At 40.1% G+C, this 14,464-nt stretch overlaps 1 protein-coding gene across 2 annotated transcripts in view; it reads right to left on the bottom strand.

Annotated features, from left to right (window-relative positions):
• Window positions 1-7,465: 7,465 nt before the first annotated feature.
• The window catches only part of KCTD16 (potassium channel tetramerization domain containing 16), a 232,663-nt gene continuing 225,664 nt past the window's right edge, over window positions 7,466-14,464 (bottom strand). For both annotated transcript variants that reach the window (XM_059698760.1, XM_059698761.1), the window contains exon 3: window positions 7,466-11,945. In XM_059698760.1, coding sequence (XP_059554743.1) covers window positions 11,491-11,945 — 455 coding nt within the window. In that variant the 3' untranslated portion in view covers window positions 7,466-11,490. The remainder of the gene's footprint in view (window positions 11,946-14,464) is intronic.

Here is a 14,464-nt window from a genome sequence, read left to right as displayed (position 1 = left end):
TTGATTAAAAAACATACTGAATACTTAGCTCTATAGGCAATGCCCCAAAAGGCTAAAGAGAAAAATGATATACATATATTAAGATATTCCAAGAATTGAAGACAAATTTCTCCTTTAAATGTGCATTTTGGATAATAGTAAAAAGAATGGGTAGGGGGTCATTGAACATTTACTTAATATACTAGCTACTGTACTAAATGCTTTACTTGGTTTATGTAATTTAATTCTCACAGGAACCTTCTGAGGTATCTATTATTTATATTTCCTATTTACAAATGGGAGAACGGAGGTTTAAAGAGGCTTGATAGCATAAAGCCACCCAATTAAGAAAAGACAGAGGCAAAGCCTCAACTCCTTGAAATTTCATTCTAAGAATTTTAAATAACCAACTTATTAAGTCTTTATTATACCCAATTCAGTAAGCTGCCACAGCAAGCCAGAAATAAACTAATTGACGTGGTAATTACCTTTCATCTAGAATTCTTTTTTTAAAATATATTTATTGATTTTTTACAAGAGGAAGGGAGAGGAATAGAGAGTTAGAAACATCGATGAGAAAGGAACATCGATCAGCTGCCTCCTGCACACCCCTTACTGGGGATGTGCCCGCAACCAAGGTACATGCCCTTGACCAGAATCGAACCTGGGACCCTTGAGTCCGCAGGCTGACGCTCTATCCACTGAGCCAAACCGGTTAGGGCGCATCTAGAATTCTTGAGTTAGCATGTAATAATGTTGAATCATCAGTCTCTTATGTATACTGAAAATAGATATAGATATATAACAACTAAATGTTACCAAATTATTTATTATGATCAGTGCTAAATTACAATGTATATGAAATGGAGTCATTTATGGAAACACATAAAAATAGTTACCTATGTCTGTAATTATTATATTCACACAAGAATCTGAAATATAGTTTCTTGTCTGCCTTTTAAAATATATCCACAGAATGACTTTTGCAGTGTTCACCACACAATTTTACAATACTGATACCGCACCTGTATCATTTACCATATTATAACAACTGAACAGAATATGAAAGCAGTTAATAGCAAATTAATTTTTATATTCATCAATGATTCCAAATAAAATAGTAGTTTGTGTCATTGGCAGTGAGAATAGACAGTAGTAATTGGCATTGTCTATATTGCATACATAGATATGTATGTATATATTTATATGTTGCTCAGGGCCATTGCTCCATCAGAAGGCAGTTAGTTGCCTTTTGGGTGGACCAATGATCGCCAAAATGTGTGCAATTCCATTGGGACAATTAGTAGTACTATCATTTACCATGTTTCTCTCGCAAAAACAAGTAGGCAAGAAAGAAATACAGCAGGCTAAAATCTACAGTGTTACATACCAAGGTAATAACAGTTACTGAGTTATCAGAGTCACGTAGTTTATGCATACTTGCTATTCACAGACTTTTTGCTGAATAACCGAGCTGCTGGGAATTGACGACGGATAGACATGCATTCATGTGAGTCCATAATTAATGATGTTTATATTGTAATAAGCACATTCATTTTAACACCATTCATTGAACAGATTCCTTTAAAGTTTGAGCTAATCTGCTATCACAACTACACACAAAGAGAACCTGTAAACAATTTGACATTACACTTATGTACAAGCGAACTGCATTGTAAAGGAGAAGAGGTAATTTCAGTGGGTGTCACTTGGTATACGTCAATGTACCACTAACTGACCCAAGTCGTCAAGCACTTGAATGAGGTCAGGAAAAGGAACATGAGCACAATCCCGATTCCTCTAGCAAAAGAGGAGCTTGAGAATCCCTGACAAATTCATTGGAGATCTCTATGCAACCTAAGCAACAGGGTCTTTATTAGTGCCCAGGATGGCGCTGATAATATTTAAACATGTCGACTTAATTTGGATCAATTATTTTGTTAGGTTTGACCCAGTGCTCAGCTGGTGCTGACAGATGAGGGGAACAGGAATTCAACTGAGATCATTAGTTCAATTCCTTCAGGCAACACAATTGATTTTACTGACTGAGTTCCTATAAGAGAAACAGCCGAATGCCATCACTCATCTAAGTGGTGACCCATTTACGGCAGACCCCATGGACAGCCTGCAGTGGGACTCAGACATGCAGCTCCCCACCCTGTGTTTGTGTTTTAAGTATGATACTATTCCAGTAATTGATGAATCCACTTCCTTAGATCAGAAACATGGTAATGAGGGGTTGGTATCCCCCCCTTCTCTACCCTCCTCCCCTCACCCGTGTGAGTTACAAAAATATGAGAATCTGTCCTTTTCTAAACTAAGCAGAATATTTTAAGGAAAATTCTCCTGATTCAACATTCTCATCAAAATAAATAAATGAAAGAAAATGATAGAGGAACTTGGAGCCAGGGATAATGTAAAACCTTCCCCTTTGCTCCAAAATTTATGGGAAAAACAATCACTCCTTCTTCAAGAGTCCTTAAACCTAATTAGAACATTTAATTGCTACAAAGTTAATTTTCTTCATGTGTGCTTTTAAGATCACATCTGCAGGGAGCTTATGGCAAAAAAAATGAATGACCATACTGGATTAGTTTGCAAATGCTTCTGATTGTATGAGCAATCCTGACAGGTCCCTGGGAGACAGACTCTGTGCTTGGACTTTGAGCTGAGCCCTGGACTGGGAGCCAGGCTGAGTGTCTGATGTTTTGGGCTTGTGTGCAGACATACTGGTCCCAAGGAGCACCAGGGAAGCTCCATTTGCATAGGTTGACTGAAAACACTTTTCACATTCTTCAAAATATGCAAAGCACGTGGCTATGACTGCAAACATAACTTACTGTTTCCTTAAGAGTACCCAAATTTTAGTCATTTGGTCATTATGTCTACAGGATGCCAAAACAGATCATTAATATTTTTTTTCATTTCACTATATTGTTCCTTCTTCAAGCAACCATTATGGTATCTATAAAACAGGCTTAAAGGGTTATTTGCAGGAGTCTAGAAAGTGACTGGTTATTATTACAATGTACCCTTGAGCTTTAGTATATATTTACAATGTACATATAAATTATTTACTATAGTTTTAAAATAATTAAACAGATAATGAGCTCCACCTCCAATTTGTGTAGGGCCACAGGGACCCCATGATTGATGAAGTGAAAATCAGTAAGTAGTTAGTAAATTAACCAATGTGTTGGTGAAGTACCATTAGCGTGATAACCATTGGATTTGTGTTATCACACACTTATTTTTATTTTTTTCCTAAACATCTTCATGTTCATTTGGAGAGGGGTGTGTGTGTGTGTGTGTGTTTTGGGTGTTTTTTTTTTTAATGCACATGTTTAAAAACACATAGTTTGAAATTCTAACAAATGGTTTAAATAAGAAAGCCAGTTTATACAAGCTTGGCTTTTCCTCAAATGCACCTTTGTTTGATTTTGTATCTATAGATGTTAAGCCAAGGTATTTTAATCGTATTTTCTCTACTATAAATAAATATATACACTCATAGTTTAAGATAATTTTGGAAAATATAACTATATTAAACTATCTAGAAAACCAAATATAAATCATCATCATCATTAGCATCACCCCTCAAACTCAAAATTTCAAAGTTTCAAACTATTAGATTTGTTCATGTGTGTATACATATATATAGATATAGATTTAGATAGTTGTACAAACATACATACATATATATACAAAATTTTATACATAAACACACATATGCAACACACACACACACACACACACACACCTCTCTCACACATATATTTCAGTGCAGTTTCTTTACTGTAGCTGCCTCTCGTTTTTCCAACTTAGAACAGTTATGATGAGATGCTTGGAGCAGCCAGTCATATTGGGATTTCTGACCTGTCTTGAACAAAGTGTAAGGTGTTTAAAAAGCCAAAAAGGTGAAAACAGCAGATAGATGCATGCACACATACACACAGGCACCTATTTTACTCCCATGAAGTTGGCCCTGGTAACTTGGAAACAGCACAAGCAGCTGCAGGTGCAATCCTCCTGGCATGGAAACTATCTTGCCACTTTGGAGTTCATGCATAACAGTACCCACCAGATACTTGTCTACAATATTACTGCCCCTTGAGAAGGCTTGTGCCATAAGGCACAGTCTGTGGTAGGCAAAACTACTCCTCCAGATCTGTCTCTCCTTTATCTCCTAGGGAGATGCCAACTCTAATGGAATTGGCAATTTAAAATAGCTAATAACTTTCAGGAGGGCATTGGACTGGATTCTTCCTTGCTACCTTTTGCTCGGAGTAGAAGAAAGAGAAGCAGAGAACAGAGGGAAAAATTATATAGTGAGGCGAGTAAGCCAGCAGCCTTTAGATGTTGCTTTATAATAAACATATTTAGCTGTTAAGGTTTATGACTTCACTGAAGTGTCATTTTCCAGAAGCAGAAAGAGACTGAAGCAGAAGACAGAGACGTAGACTCCAGGCCTGTCCATCACTACTGAAACCCTGGAAAAAAATTACACATTTCTCCCTCTAAATCTCAGTGTTCATATCTGCATAAAGAGATCATTGCTTTTAGCTTCAAATAAACCCTATACAGATTTAAGGCGGTACTGATCATTCTTCTATTTCATCCTGTCTTTTGACCCAGAGATCATCTGTGTGGTAAGAATTCCTTAAAAATTTTGAGCCAACCCTTAACTCAAGGTTCCCAGCCTCAGTACTATTGACATTTGGGGCTGAACAGTTCTTTCTTGTAGGGGCTGTCCGTGCCTTGTGGAACCTTTGGCAGCATCCCTGGTTTTTATTCATTGGATGCTGATTGCACCTCTCAAGTAATGACAATAAAAAATGTCCCCAGGCATTGCCAAAGTTCCCTGGGATGCAAAATAACCCCCTGTGAGAATCACTGCCTGAAATGCACAAAACCCACTCAAATCAGAGAAGAGTGTCTCCTGAAATTGTTTCCCTCACATACAGGGATAAACCATTGACCACTGGCACACTGAGAAAAACTGTGATGATCAGGGTTAATCCTCATATGTTTAGACTTCAAGGCATTGTTTCGTTTTGGTTTTTTTCTTCCTTCCTTCCTTCCTTCCTTCCTTCCTTCCTTCCTTCCTTCCTTCCTTCCTTCCTTCCTTCCTTCCTTCCTTCCTCCCTTCCTTCCCTCCCTCCCTCCCTCCCTTCCTTCCTCTCTTTTCTTTCTTTGTTTTTTGAGTTGACTATATGAATGAACATGAGTATGATTTTTACCCAGAAATCTGGATTATTTGAATTGCACACCAGGAGATAAGCTTTTCTCGACATTCTCAAGGACTGACACCCTTCTACAGACCATTGTGCTGAATTAAAAGCTGTTACACTTTGTAACCAAAGACCTTTTCCAGGTACTTGGATAGTACTACCATGGGCATTAGCCACTGACTCAACACCAACCTAAAAATGGCACGTGTGTAAACACACACTCACAATTATAAAGCAACCCTTCTCCTCCACTCGTGCCTCAATCCTGCTTCCACTCCCGATGGATGGAGCCCACATCAGCACGGAGGCGTCTGAAATAATGTGGAGTTTTATTGTGCAAATGCAGGGAAATGAGTTTAAAGGTCAACACTGAGAATAAACTGACAAGATGGCAGAGGTTGCTGGAGGAAGGAGACTTATTAAATCCTCCAGGTGGCCTGTAAGAGCAGTTAGAAGGCTGATTAAAAGGAAAATCACCGCCCCCTGCCCGAGGACAAAGCCCTTGATCCTTGCTGGGCCTGGGCACATTTTTCTTTAGCCTTTTCACTATAAATAAAGCAAGGGTGACAGTTAAGGAACTGACAATTTTTTGGCCAATAAACAAAGCACTTTGTTCACAAACAATGGGAACATTTTCTTAAAGGTTAGGAAGCAGGGGCATGAAAGGGATTGACTTGGGAAGTAGAAGAAGGAAGGCAAGCAGAATCAAATTTAACATTTTAAAGAATTGTGGCCCGATCACCTTAACTAGCAGCTCAAGTTCATTAGTGTCATTAACCATTGTCCACTTTCCTTTGGCAGCAGCCGTACTGAAATACTCACTGATGATCCTGACAAGCATGACTTTAAGCCAGTCATTTATTTCTTATAGTGAATGGATGTGGGAAAATGGTACCTCTCCAGTTATTCTGTGATATGGACAGAACCAACTGGACCGTTGAAACCTTCCAAAATTTTTCTGTCTTAATAACCAGAGTACTACCATCTCCGCTGGTTAGAGTGACTGGAAAGTTACAAAACTTTGTGCCATGTCACATGGAATATGACCACTTGTATGAACTCACTTCTTTATCTTTCTTTTCTAGTTATTCACTCTCAAAGATTTTGCTTGGAGTTTTTAGTTAATGTTGGAGATCAGGATCTTCAGCTCTCTGAGAGCTTCATAGTCCTGGTTGAGTCAAATTGGACAATGACTCAGGATTTCGTTGAGGCAATACAGCTGAATTCACTGATAATTCTATACTAATTCTGGTGATGTTAGTATGTGAAGTTACTGCACCCGTCCTAGGGGCCTTACACATAGTTAAATTATAGCTCACTCTCAAGTTCCTCTGAGTCCAACTGCATAAGGGCCTGGAGATGAACAACTCTCCTTGGTGAGGTCACTATTTTTATTTCCTGTTGGGCATCATTAGGATACATCTCACTCAGAGATGTGCTCCCCTCTACCCACGGACAAAACTATATTAATGCAAGCTTTTAGTTTGGTTAAAAAAAAAAATAATGAGTAAAAGGCACAGGCACATGCAAAATGGAGAAGAGGTCAGACAGATGACAGATGTCATGGATGACAGACGGATGAAAGGCCAAAAGGATCATGGAACTTACTCTACCCTGGTCCTGGGATGGTCTTCTTTGGGCCTTTTCTCTTAAGATAATAAACACCGAATACTTTGAATTATTTGTAGTGAAAAGGAAGTGCCGCTAGGAAGTGAGAGAAAAGCTGACCCCTGTATGGTCTCTAAAATAGCAGAGTTTCTCAAAGTGAGGCCACAGACCATCCCATCCAACTCATTAAGAATACTAGCCCCAAACAGACTCCTTGGCCCTACTTGAAGTTTCTGAATCAGACTTTCTGGGGCTAGGATGAAGGAACTCTCTGTTTTAACAAGTGTTACACATGACTTTAGTTTTAGAGCACACTGAGTATTGAGAAAACAACAACTGCTAAACAGTTTGCAATAGAGGTCAGCGAAAAAAGAATCCCCATTCAATGTGTACAGCAAGATGAGAAAAACAGACATTTAAAACAAGTAAGCTCTGTGGTCGCATCACAAAACTATGATTATTAAAGTTTAAGACTCTTTTCTTTTAGCAGGGGTGGAGAGCAATAACCATTTCATCGAAACCCAGAATGATGAAAGCAATATCAATCAAACTCATTCCAGCAGGTTCCATTTAGTCTAATTTCTCTGCAGATATTAATCATTGCACAGTCCTGTGCAAATGACCTCTAACTCCATCATGACTCAGAACACAAAATGCTCATTCTGATTCTTCCTCTAGTGTGTTATTTTGACAATATAAAAGAAAATAAATAAATGGAAACAGTGGGCTATCGAGATTGCAAGATTCAACAATATCAAGACATTAAAGAGAGAAATGGTCCATGCTAAACCTATAACCCAGCATGCAAATTGGAAAAAAAAAAAAAAAAAACATTCATCCGCCACAGAGTGCTGGAGGGAAGGTGGGGAGAGGAAGTAACTGCCTTCATTTTTCCTTTGAAAATTGCTATGTTAGGTGGAGGTAACTAAGAATCCCACCTGAAAAGTTTACAGAAAGTCTTATTAATTCTAGTAAAGGTCACCTAGAAGACCAAGGTTACTTAGAGTTCACAGCAAGATATCTTCCGGAGCATGGCAGAAATACCAGCACTCAAACAGGAACCACAGAGTTGGAAAGTTGAAATTGTAGTGAAGGAAAATGTATGAGAATCAAAGTTTGGGTCCCATTATGGGAGCTGGCATCAAGCAATTTTGCAAAATGCCAGATATGCCTTTGATTTTCTCACTGGAGCATGGTTTGCTTGGCACAGACAAAGGATAATCAGAGAGGAATTTAAAACCCAGAGAAGCAAAAGTAATCCAGAAGCTCAATCAGTGGTAACTAAGAGGACCCAGAATGAACAACACACATCTGTGCCTATGGACAGAGCTGCCTCAGAATCATATCAGGCCAATCGAAAAGTGAAAAACACCATGGCGACTCCCCTTTATTCAATATGTCCCCCCCCCCCAATGAATCATTTGGGGGTAAACATAGCTGTGGAGGAATAAAGAGTGAAGGGAACACAGGGTTTGTACACTGTTCCCCTTTTATTTTAATTCACCATGCATGTGTTTCCAGTGAGGAAACTATGCCTACAGTTACAAAGGACAACATCACTACACATTCTGGAGGCCACTTCACTTTGTTGTTTTATGGCCCATCTCAGCACCATTTCTTCTGAGCAGGGGGAGAGCAAACAGCCTTCATGAGCTAACAGTTTCATTTTCCTGTCTTCCCTTCCCCCCTTTTCTGATGAATGCAGATCATTCCCTTTTTGATGGTGGGTAAGAATACTTTATGAATGTGTCTCTGACTTCAGGAGAGCCACATACTTGTAGGCAGTGGCCTCCTCAACTTCCCTGGATTTTAGAATTGCAGGATTTCCCAGGAAACAACTCAAGTTGGGGCTCCTGATTCAATTGGCCCACTGGATGCTACTAGTTTCTTCATATCAGCAAGTTATCGCCCTTGTCATAACCAAGGGCGATATACAAGAAGCTTCTTGAATATTGATTATGACAAGGGCCAGAATTGAGCTAAAAGTTCTTAAAACAATTTTAAGTTCAGGAAACAGGCCTGAATCACAGTGACTACCAGGGCCACTAGAGAATTTAATCTTATAACTCACCCAGAACTCATGTCCAGTGTTGCAGGCTGCATAGATATCACCTGATAACTCCACTCAAACTGGGACTGAAGATTTCCATTTACTCGGTACCTCTTTGGAGGTTTTCCCTGACCATGTCTACATCCATCTCTATACCAAGAGTCAAGCAAATGAACACATTGTTGTCTCAGTTATTTGGACTATATGGGGTGGGCATCAGTCTAGAGCTGACCCAGATGAAATGTTCTTTTCTAAAATAAATTTCCTACCATTAGTTTTGTTCACTGGGGTATAAAGAGTACTTAAGCAGAAAAAAAACTTCATGACAGGTCAAGGGATAGAAATAATGCCATGAATATTTTCTTTGAAGTGTTTAACATACTATATAAAGTATGTAGTCAAAGGAGTGGGTTGGCTATCATCATACTAGTTCTCCAATCCTTACTCATGTGTCTCTATCTGGATGCCATTACAGTCAGCTCTGAAATTTAAGAAAATTGGGACTTTGTCATTTTATTTAAGCCCCGTTTCTTTGATAGCACTTCCAGTAGGATCACAAGAGTCATTTGACCTAAGTAAGTTTGAGGTTATCTTCATTCAATTCAACTTGTTCTTGACCTATTAAGTTCTGTGATTCTTTGAAGGATCTTCTATTATTAGTAGGATGGTGTTTTGATGTGGTAAGAAATATTGAAAAGAATGAAGATATATTGGTAGGCTTTACAAAGCTATGTTGCAGTTAAGGTAGAATGTCTGCTACTATATAAATACGTAAAAGAAAAGCAATTAACTTCATAAATTATAATTCTCTTGATAACTCAACTCACCAATAAACTTTCTTTTTCACTTAAGTAAAACTTTAAATTCTATTCAAATCATCACAACAAGGAAACATTGGCTGAGTCTGTCGGACTGGTATAAAGGCAAGAATTACAAAAATTCAGAAAGATATCCATATACTAATGGGCACTAATAACAGGAATCAAGACAGAACCTCTCACATAATACAAAGATGCATCAGTGAAATATTTCAAAAAGAAGCAATTGGTCATTATGTTCCCTCCTACAGACACCATCCAGTTGCCTTTATTACCTGTGATGATACATACAGATACACACAAACACACAATAAAAAATTAGGAGTACTTGGCAGAAAAATAATGATTAACAAATTATTTTTCAGTTCCCACTGAAATGCATGAGGAATGCTAAAAATAAAACCTGGATTATTAATCTGCATTTATGATTAAGTCTATGAAAGAGCTATTGGTAGAGTAATAGAATACAGAGTCACATGGCTGGGTGGCTAGTAACAGTTTCTTTTTGGCTGTGTCTACAAAGGTCAAGGATGTAATCAAGAAAGACAGTTAGAAAGCCAAAACCTCCGTTCTGGAGCTCTAGTTGTCTAGTTGGGTTGTTCAGATATGAGAGAAATGACAGCCAATCCTAGTATGGACACAGCCAAGTCCCAAAGGCAAACACAACTGGCTACCAGAAAGTGACAATGTATCGCTGTAGGTGTGAAAAGCTATGAGTAATTATTAGGAGGTGTTTAGAATAAAATTCCCTCAGAAATAAAAAGCTGGACCCTGATTCAACTGTGAAGTGTGTGGTGTTCTTACTTCCATGACCATGTGGGAACGCAGAGAATTCAATGTGGATTGTGTGGAAAGGCCACACCATAGAACATGGGCAGTAAGAACTTGGAAAGCAGTGAGAGAAGGAATGCTCAGCTCAGAGTGGAGAAGGCTGAGTGTGGGGCTATTAGTGATTTTTGTGGATATGAATGTTTGTTTAAAGTAAAAAAAATGTCTGACTAGCTCTTCTCACCCTCTCTGATTGCAGAGAAAGAGCAACGCGGTAAAATGGAGCCTGAGGGTGTTAATTTTGAAAAAAGGGAAGACAGTTTCTTGATGATGAGGGTTATTTGACATTAGAAAGTGTTGCCAAGAGAGGCTGGGAAATCTTCCCAGAAGGGCTTTAAGAAAATAGCAGAGGCCCTCTGTCTGAGCGAGTGCTGCGGGAGCAGGCAACCCCCTGGCTGTCCAGGCCCTGGGGTCACGTGCACTGTGTGTGTACACGCTGCATTGTGCTTGTGTCCCACAAATCCTCATGCATGCGGAGTCAATATAAACTGGCATATAATAGATTTGAGTGAAAAGTCATATAAATCTGCCATCCCCCTGCCCCCATAAACAAACAGAAAAGGAAAATTAAGAAAAATCAAACATATGCCACTGGGCCAGATGTCTTTCTACCATATTCTGGTTCACAGGAGGGAGGTAGAAGATGACAGAAAAAACAGTTTGGGATAAATGACTCTCAAGGCCTCTGGGCTCCTCTCACGGAGCTGGCTATCATTTCATCTACTCAGCACATGGGACCAAGTTAACAAACTAACACCTAAGAAAAAAAGATGTTCTTATACTTCCCCACCTGGAAAGAAATCTACCCTGTGGATGTGCGTGTTAAGGTGAATTAGGTAAAGAGGCAGTAGTATATCGATGGGCACTGTGTTCTAACAAATGTGTAGTTGTTGTTTCTCTTAGCGACTATGAATTTCCTTTCGGAGGTCAATTTCAAAATGCTCAGCGTGTGTTTCTCCTCCCACCCCGCCCTGCCCTATAGACGGTACTTCCGTAACAGTTCCGACTGCCAAGGGTGTTTCCTCTCGGGGAACCGGTCTGGGATTTTGATCTTGAGGAAATCCTGGATGCATTTCTCCAGCTCCTCCTCAATTGAGAGCTTTTCCTTAACGGCTTTTTTTTTGCTGCTCATGTTCGACTCCCTGGAGCTGGAAGTCAGAGTCCGGAGCAGGTCGCTCTTCCTCCGCATCTCCGACTGCTGGATCAGCTGCACCGGGCCCTTCTTGATGGGACGGTCCAGAGTCTGGATGTTGGTCTGGCGTGTCACAGGCCCGCAGATAACCGTCTCCTGGGGAGAGCTGCCCTCGGACTGGCTGTCACAGCTGGAGGTGGAGAGGTCGTTGCAAGACGTGCCGCTCTCCCCTTCTTTGTCACCCTTGCCGTTCTTGCAGCAGCAGTCACAATGCGAGGATGACCATCTAGAAGGCTCACCTGCAAGGAAGCACAGGACCCAAGTGATTAAAGTCCAGAGTAGCAGCATAGCCACACACACACACACACACACACAGCCATGTGTTTAGAAGTGGTGTGGCACTCAGGATGGGCTGCAACAAGAGCACCCAGAAGCCAGGCCCATGGAGGGAAAGGTTGATAATGGCCTGCTGTGTAAGAGGAAATACAGTATCATTAATGCTCACGTCCACAGCATTGGAGTCAGGTAGCCCTGGGTAAGGCTACTCAGCTATAGCATTTACTAACCTGGGTAGATTGGCAGACCCCTTAAATTCTCAAAGCTTCAGTTTCCTCATCTGTTAGATGAAGATGATTCTCCTACTATCTGGAGATGTAGGGAGGATTTAGATAAGTCAAACGAAGTTCTGAATGAAGTATGTGGTATACAGTAAGCACTCAATAAATGCTAGTTGGTTTCACTGTGGCTGATGTTAAACCCTAATCCGAAGCTGTACATGAGAGCAGTCTGAGTGGAATGACAGCTGTCAGTCAGGAAGGACTTCCTTTGTGCCAGCCCCCACATAAGCTCTGTGCACTCATCAACTCATCAGATCCTCATGATAACTCTGTAAACGTAGTAGCTCCATACACGGAAACGAAGACCCTGGGGGTTTAAGCAACTTCCCATAGTTTGCACAACTTGTAGGTGGCAGGGCTAGTATTCAAATACAGATCTCCCAAACACCATATTGCAAGTAACTAGCCTTTTTTCTTTAATTTACCTGTCTGTAAAATACCTGCTTCTCCTTCCAAACAATGTTCAAGGTTTAATCTCACACGGAAGTCCTTGTTTACCTCTCCCCAGAAGTATTTGTCAACGTTTCCTCTGAATTATGGTTTACATTTTGTGTCTCTATTATTGCCCTTAACACATTCATTAGAATTATTTTTTACTTTCTGCATCTAGGCTCCTATATCATGAGCACTCGTAGGTGGGTACAGTGAGGTGTCCATTGTTGTAATCCTAAGGAACAGTATAGGAATTCAATAAAAGACTGTACCTACATAGTAATTTTAAAGTATCTGGATCTAGCCATACCTGAAGCTAGTCCTATCTGGACTTTTCATTTAAGCCAGTGTGAGTCCTTCTCTCCCTATTCCCCTGAGTCTTGACTCTCAGCACTGAGTTTGGAGATGTGGAGGCAGAGCCATTTTTCAGATACACAGTTGGTGGTTCCCTGAACTAGAAAATCCAAGATTATGGCTCAAAGCAATTTCCTAAATATATCAGTAACTGCCCCAGCCTCGCACTCTAAACAGCCAGTCTTCTTGGAGTCACGAACCTGAGACTATTGCTGATCATATCGTATGCACTGGGCACTTCCTATAGTTCATTGCACTTACGTCATAAAAAACAAAGGGCAACAGAGGCCCTTTATGATACTAATATTGGGGACAAGGATAATGTGCCAACTTTATGTGTTTTATAGGAGACCTAATTTAATGTGCACTGTATCCTATTCTCATATATAATGGGCTACTCTGTAATAAGATTCCACTTCATTGCCATTTTCAAATATGGTCAAAGTAGAGGAAACCTAGAATGGAAATGATAAGGAAAGTTCTGTCCTGTCTTCTGGGACAATGCCTGTCCTCTACATACCTAAATAATTTAACTATTTATAGCAACGCCTGTTGATTCCGTTTTCCAGAGGGAGTAAAACAAAGAAGTCCCATAATCACAACTCCAAGAGTCTCTAATGTGAACTCGCTCTTTCAAACCACGTTTTAAAATGTGACTGAGGAATCGTTGTACTTACTAGTATATACCCATTAAATGAACTGCAACAATCCAATTAAGCATAAGGAATGGCGGCAGCACAAATGTCCTGGTTGTCCTGGGCTATTACAAATAAATGCCTTCCGTGCAGCAGAGCATCCCACATGTACCCGCCAGCGACGTGGGAAATGACTGGTGTCTGCCAGCCGGGATTCTGGGGTTGTCTCTCCCCTCAGAGAGCAAATCTGTCTCTGCCTCTGCCTCTCCAAACCTGGGCATCCCACACTGACATCACTCGATGGAGAAATGGCTCCAATGATTTGGGTCAAGAACAAGTAATCACATCAATCCAGAGTTGATCTACTTTGATCCCTTTTGAGAAAAGTTCAGAAATTGAACTTAACCTTAAAAAATAAGAAGAAAGAAAGGAAGGAAGGAAGGAAGGAAGGAAGGAAGGAAGGAAGGAAGGAAGGAAGGAAGGAAAGAAGGAAGGAAGGAAGGAAGGAAGGAAGGAAGGAAGGAAGGAAGGAAGGAAGGAAGGAAGGAAGAAAGAGAAAGAAAGAGAAAGAAAGAAAGAAAGAAAGAAAGAAAGAAAGAAAGAAAGAAAGAAAGAAAGAAAGAAAGAGGAAGAGAGGCAAGACATAAAGGACAGAAATATATGCTGTGATATGCCTGCCTATTATGTTAGAGCAAGAAGATAAACTATTTTGAATGTAAACCTGCTGAACCAATAGAAATGCAAGCACTGGGTGTTTCTGCCCCAGAGATGCCTTCCCCA

Source organism: Myotis daubentonii, chromosome 5 (assembly GCF_963259705.1).
Source record: "Myotis daubentonii chromosome 5, mMyoDau2.1, whole genome shotgun sequence".
In the NCBI taxonomy this organism is placed as follows: Eukaryota; Metazoa; Chordata; class Mammalia; order Chiroptera; family Vespertilionidae; genus Myotis; species Myotis daubentonii.
The sequence above is the reverse complement of the archived record's forward strand: the minus strand, read 5'-3'. Positions and strand labels throughout refer to the sequence as shown.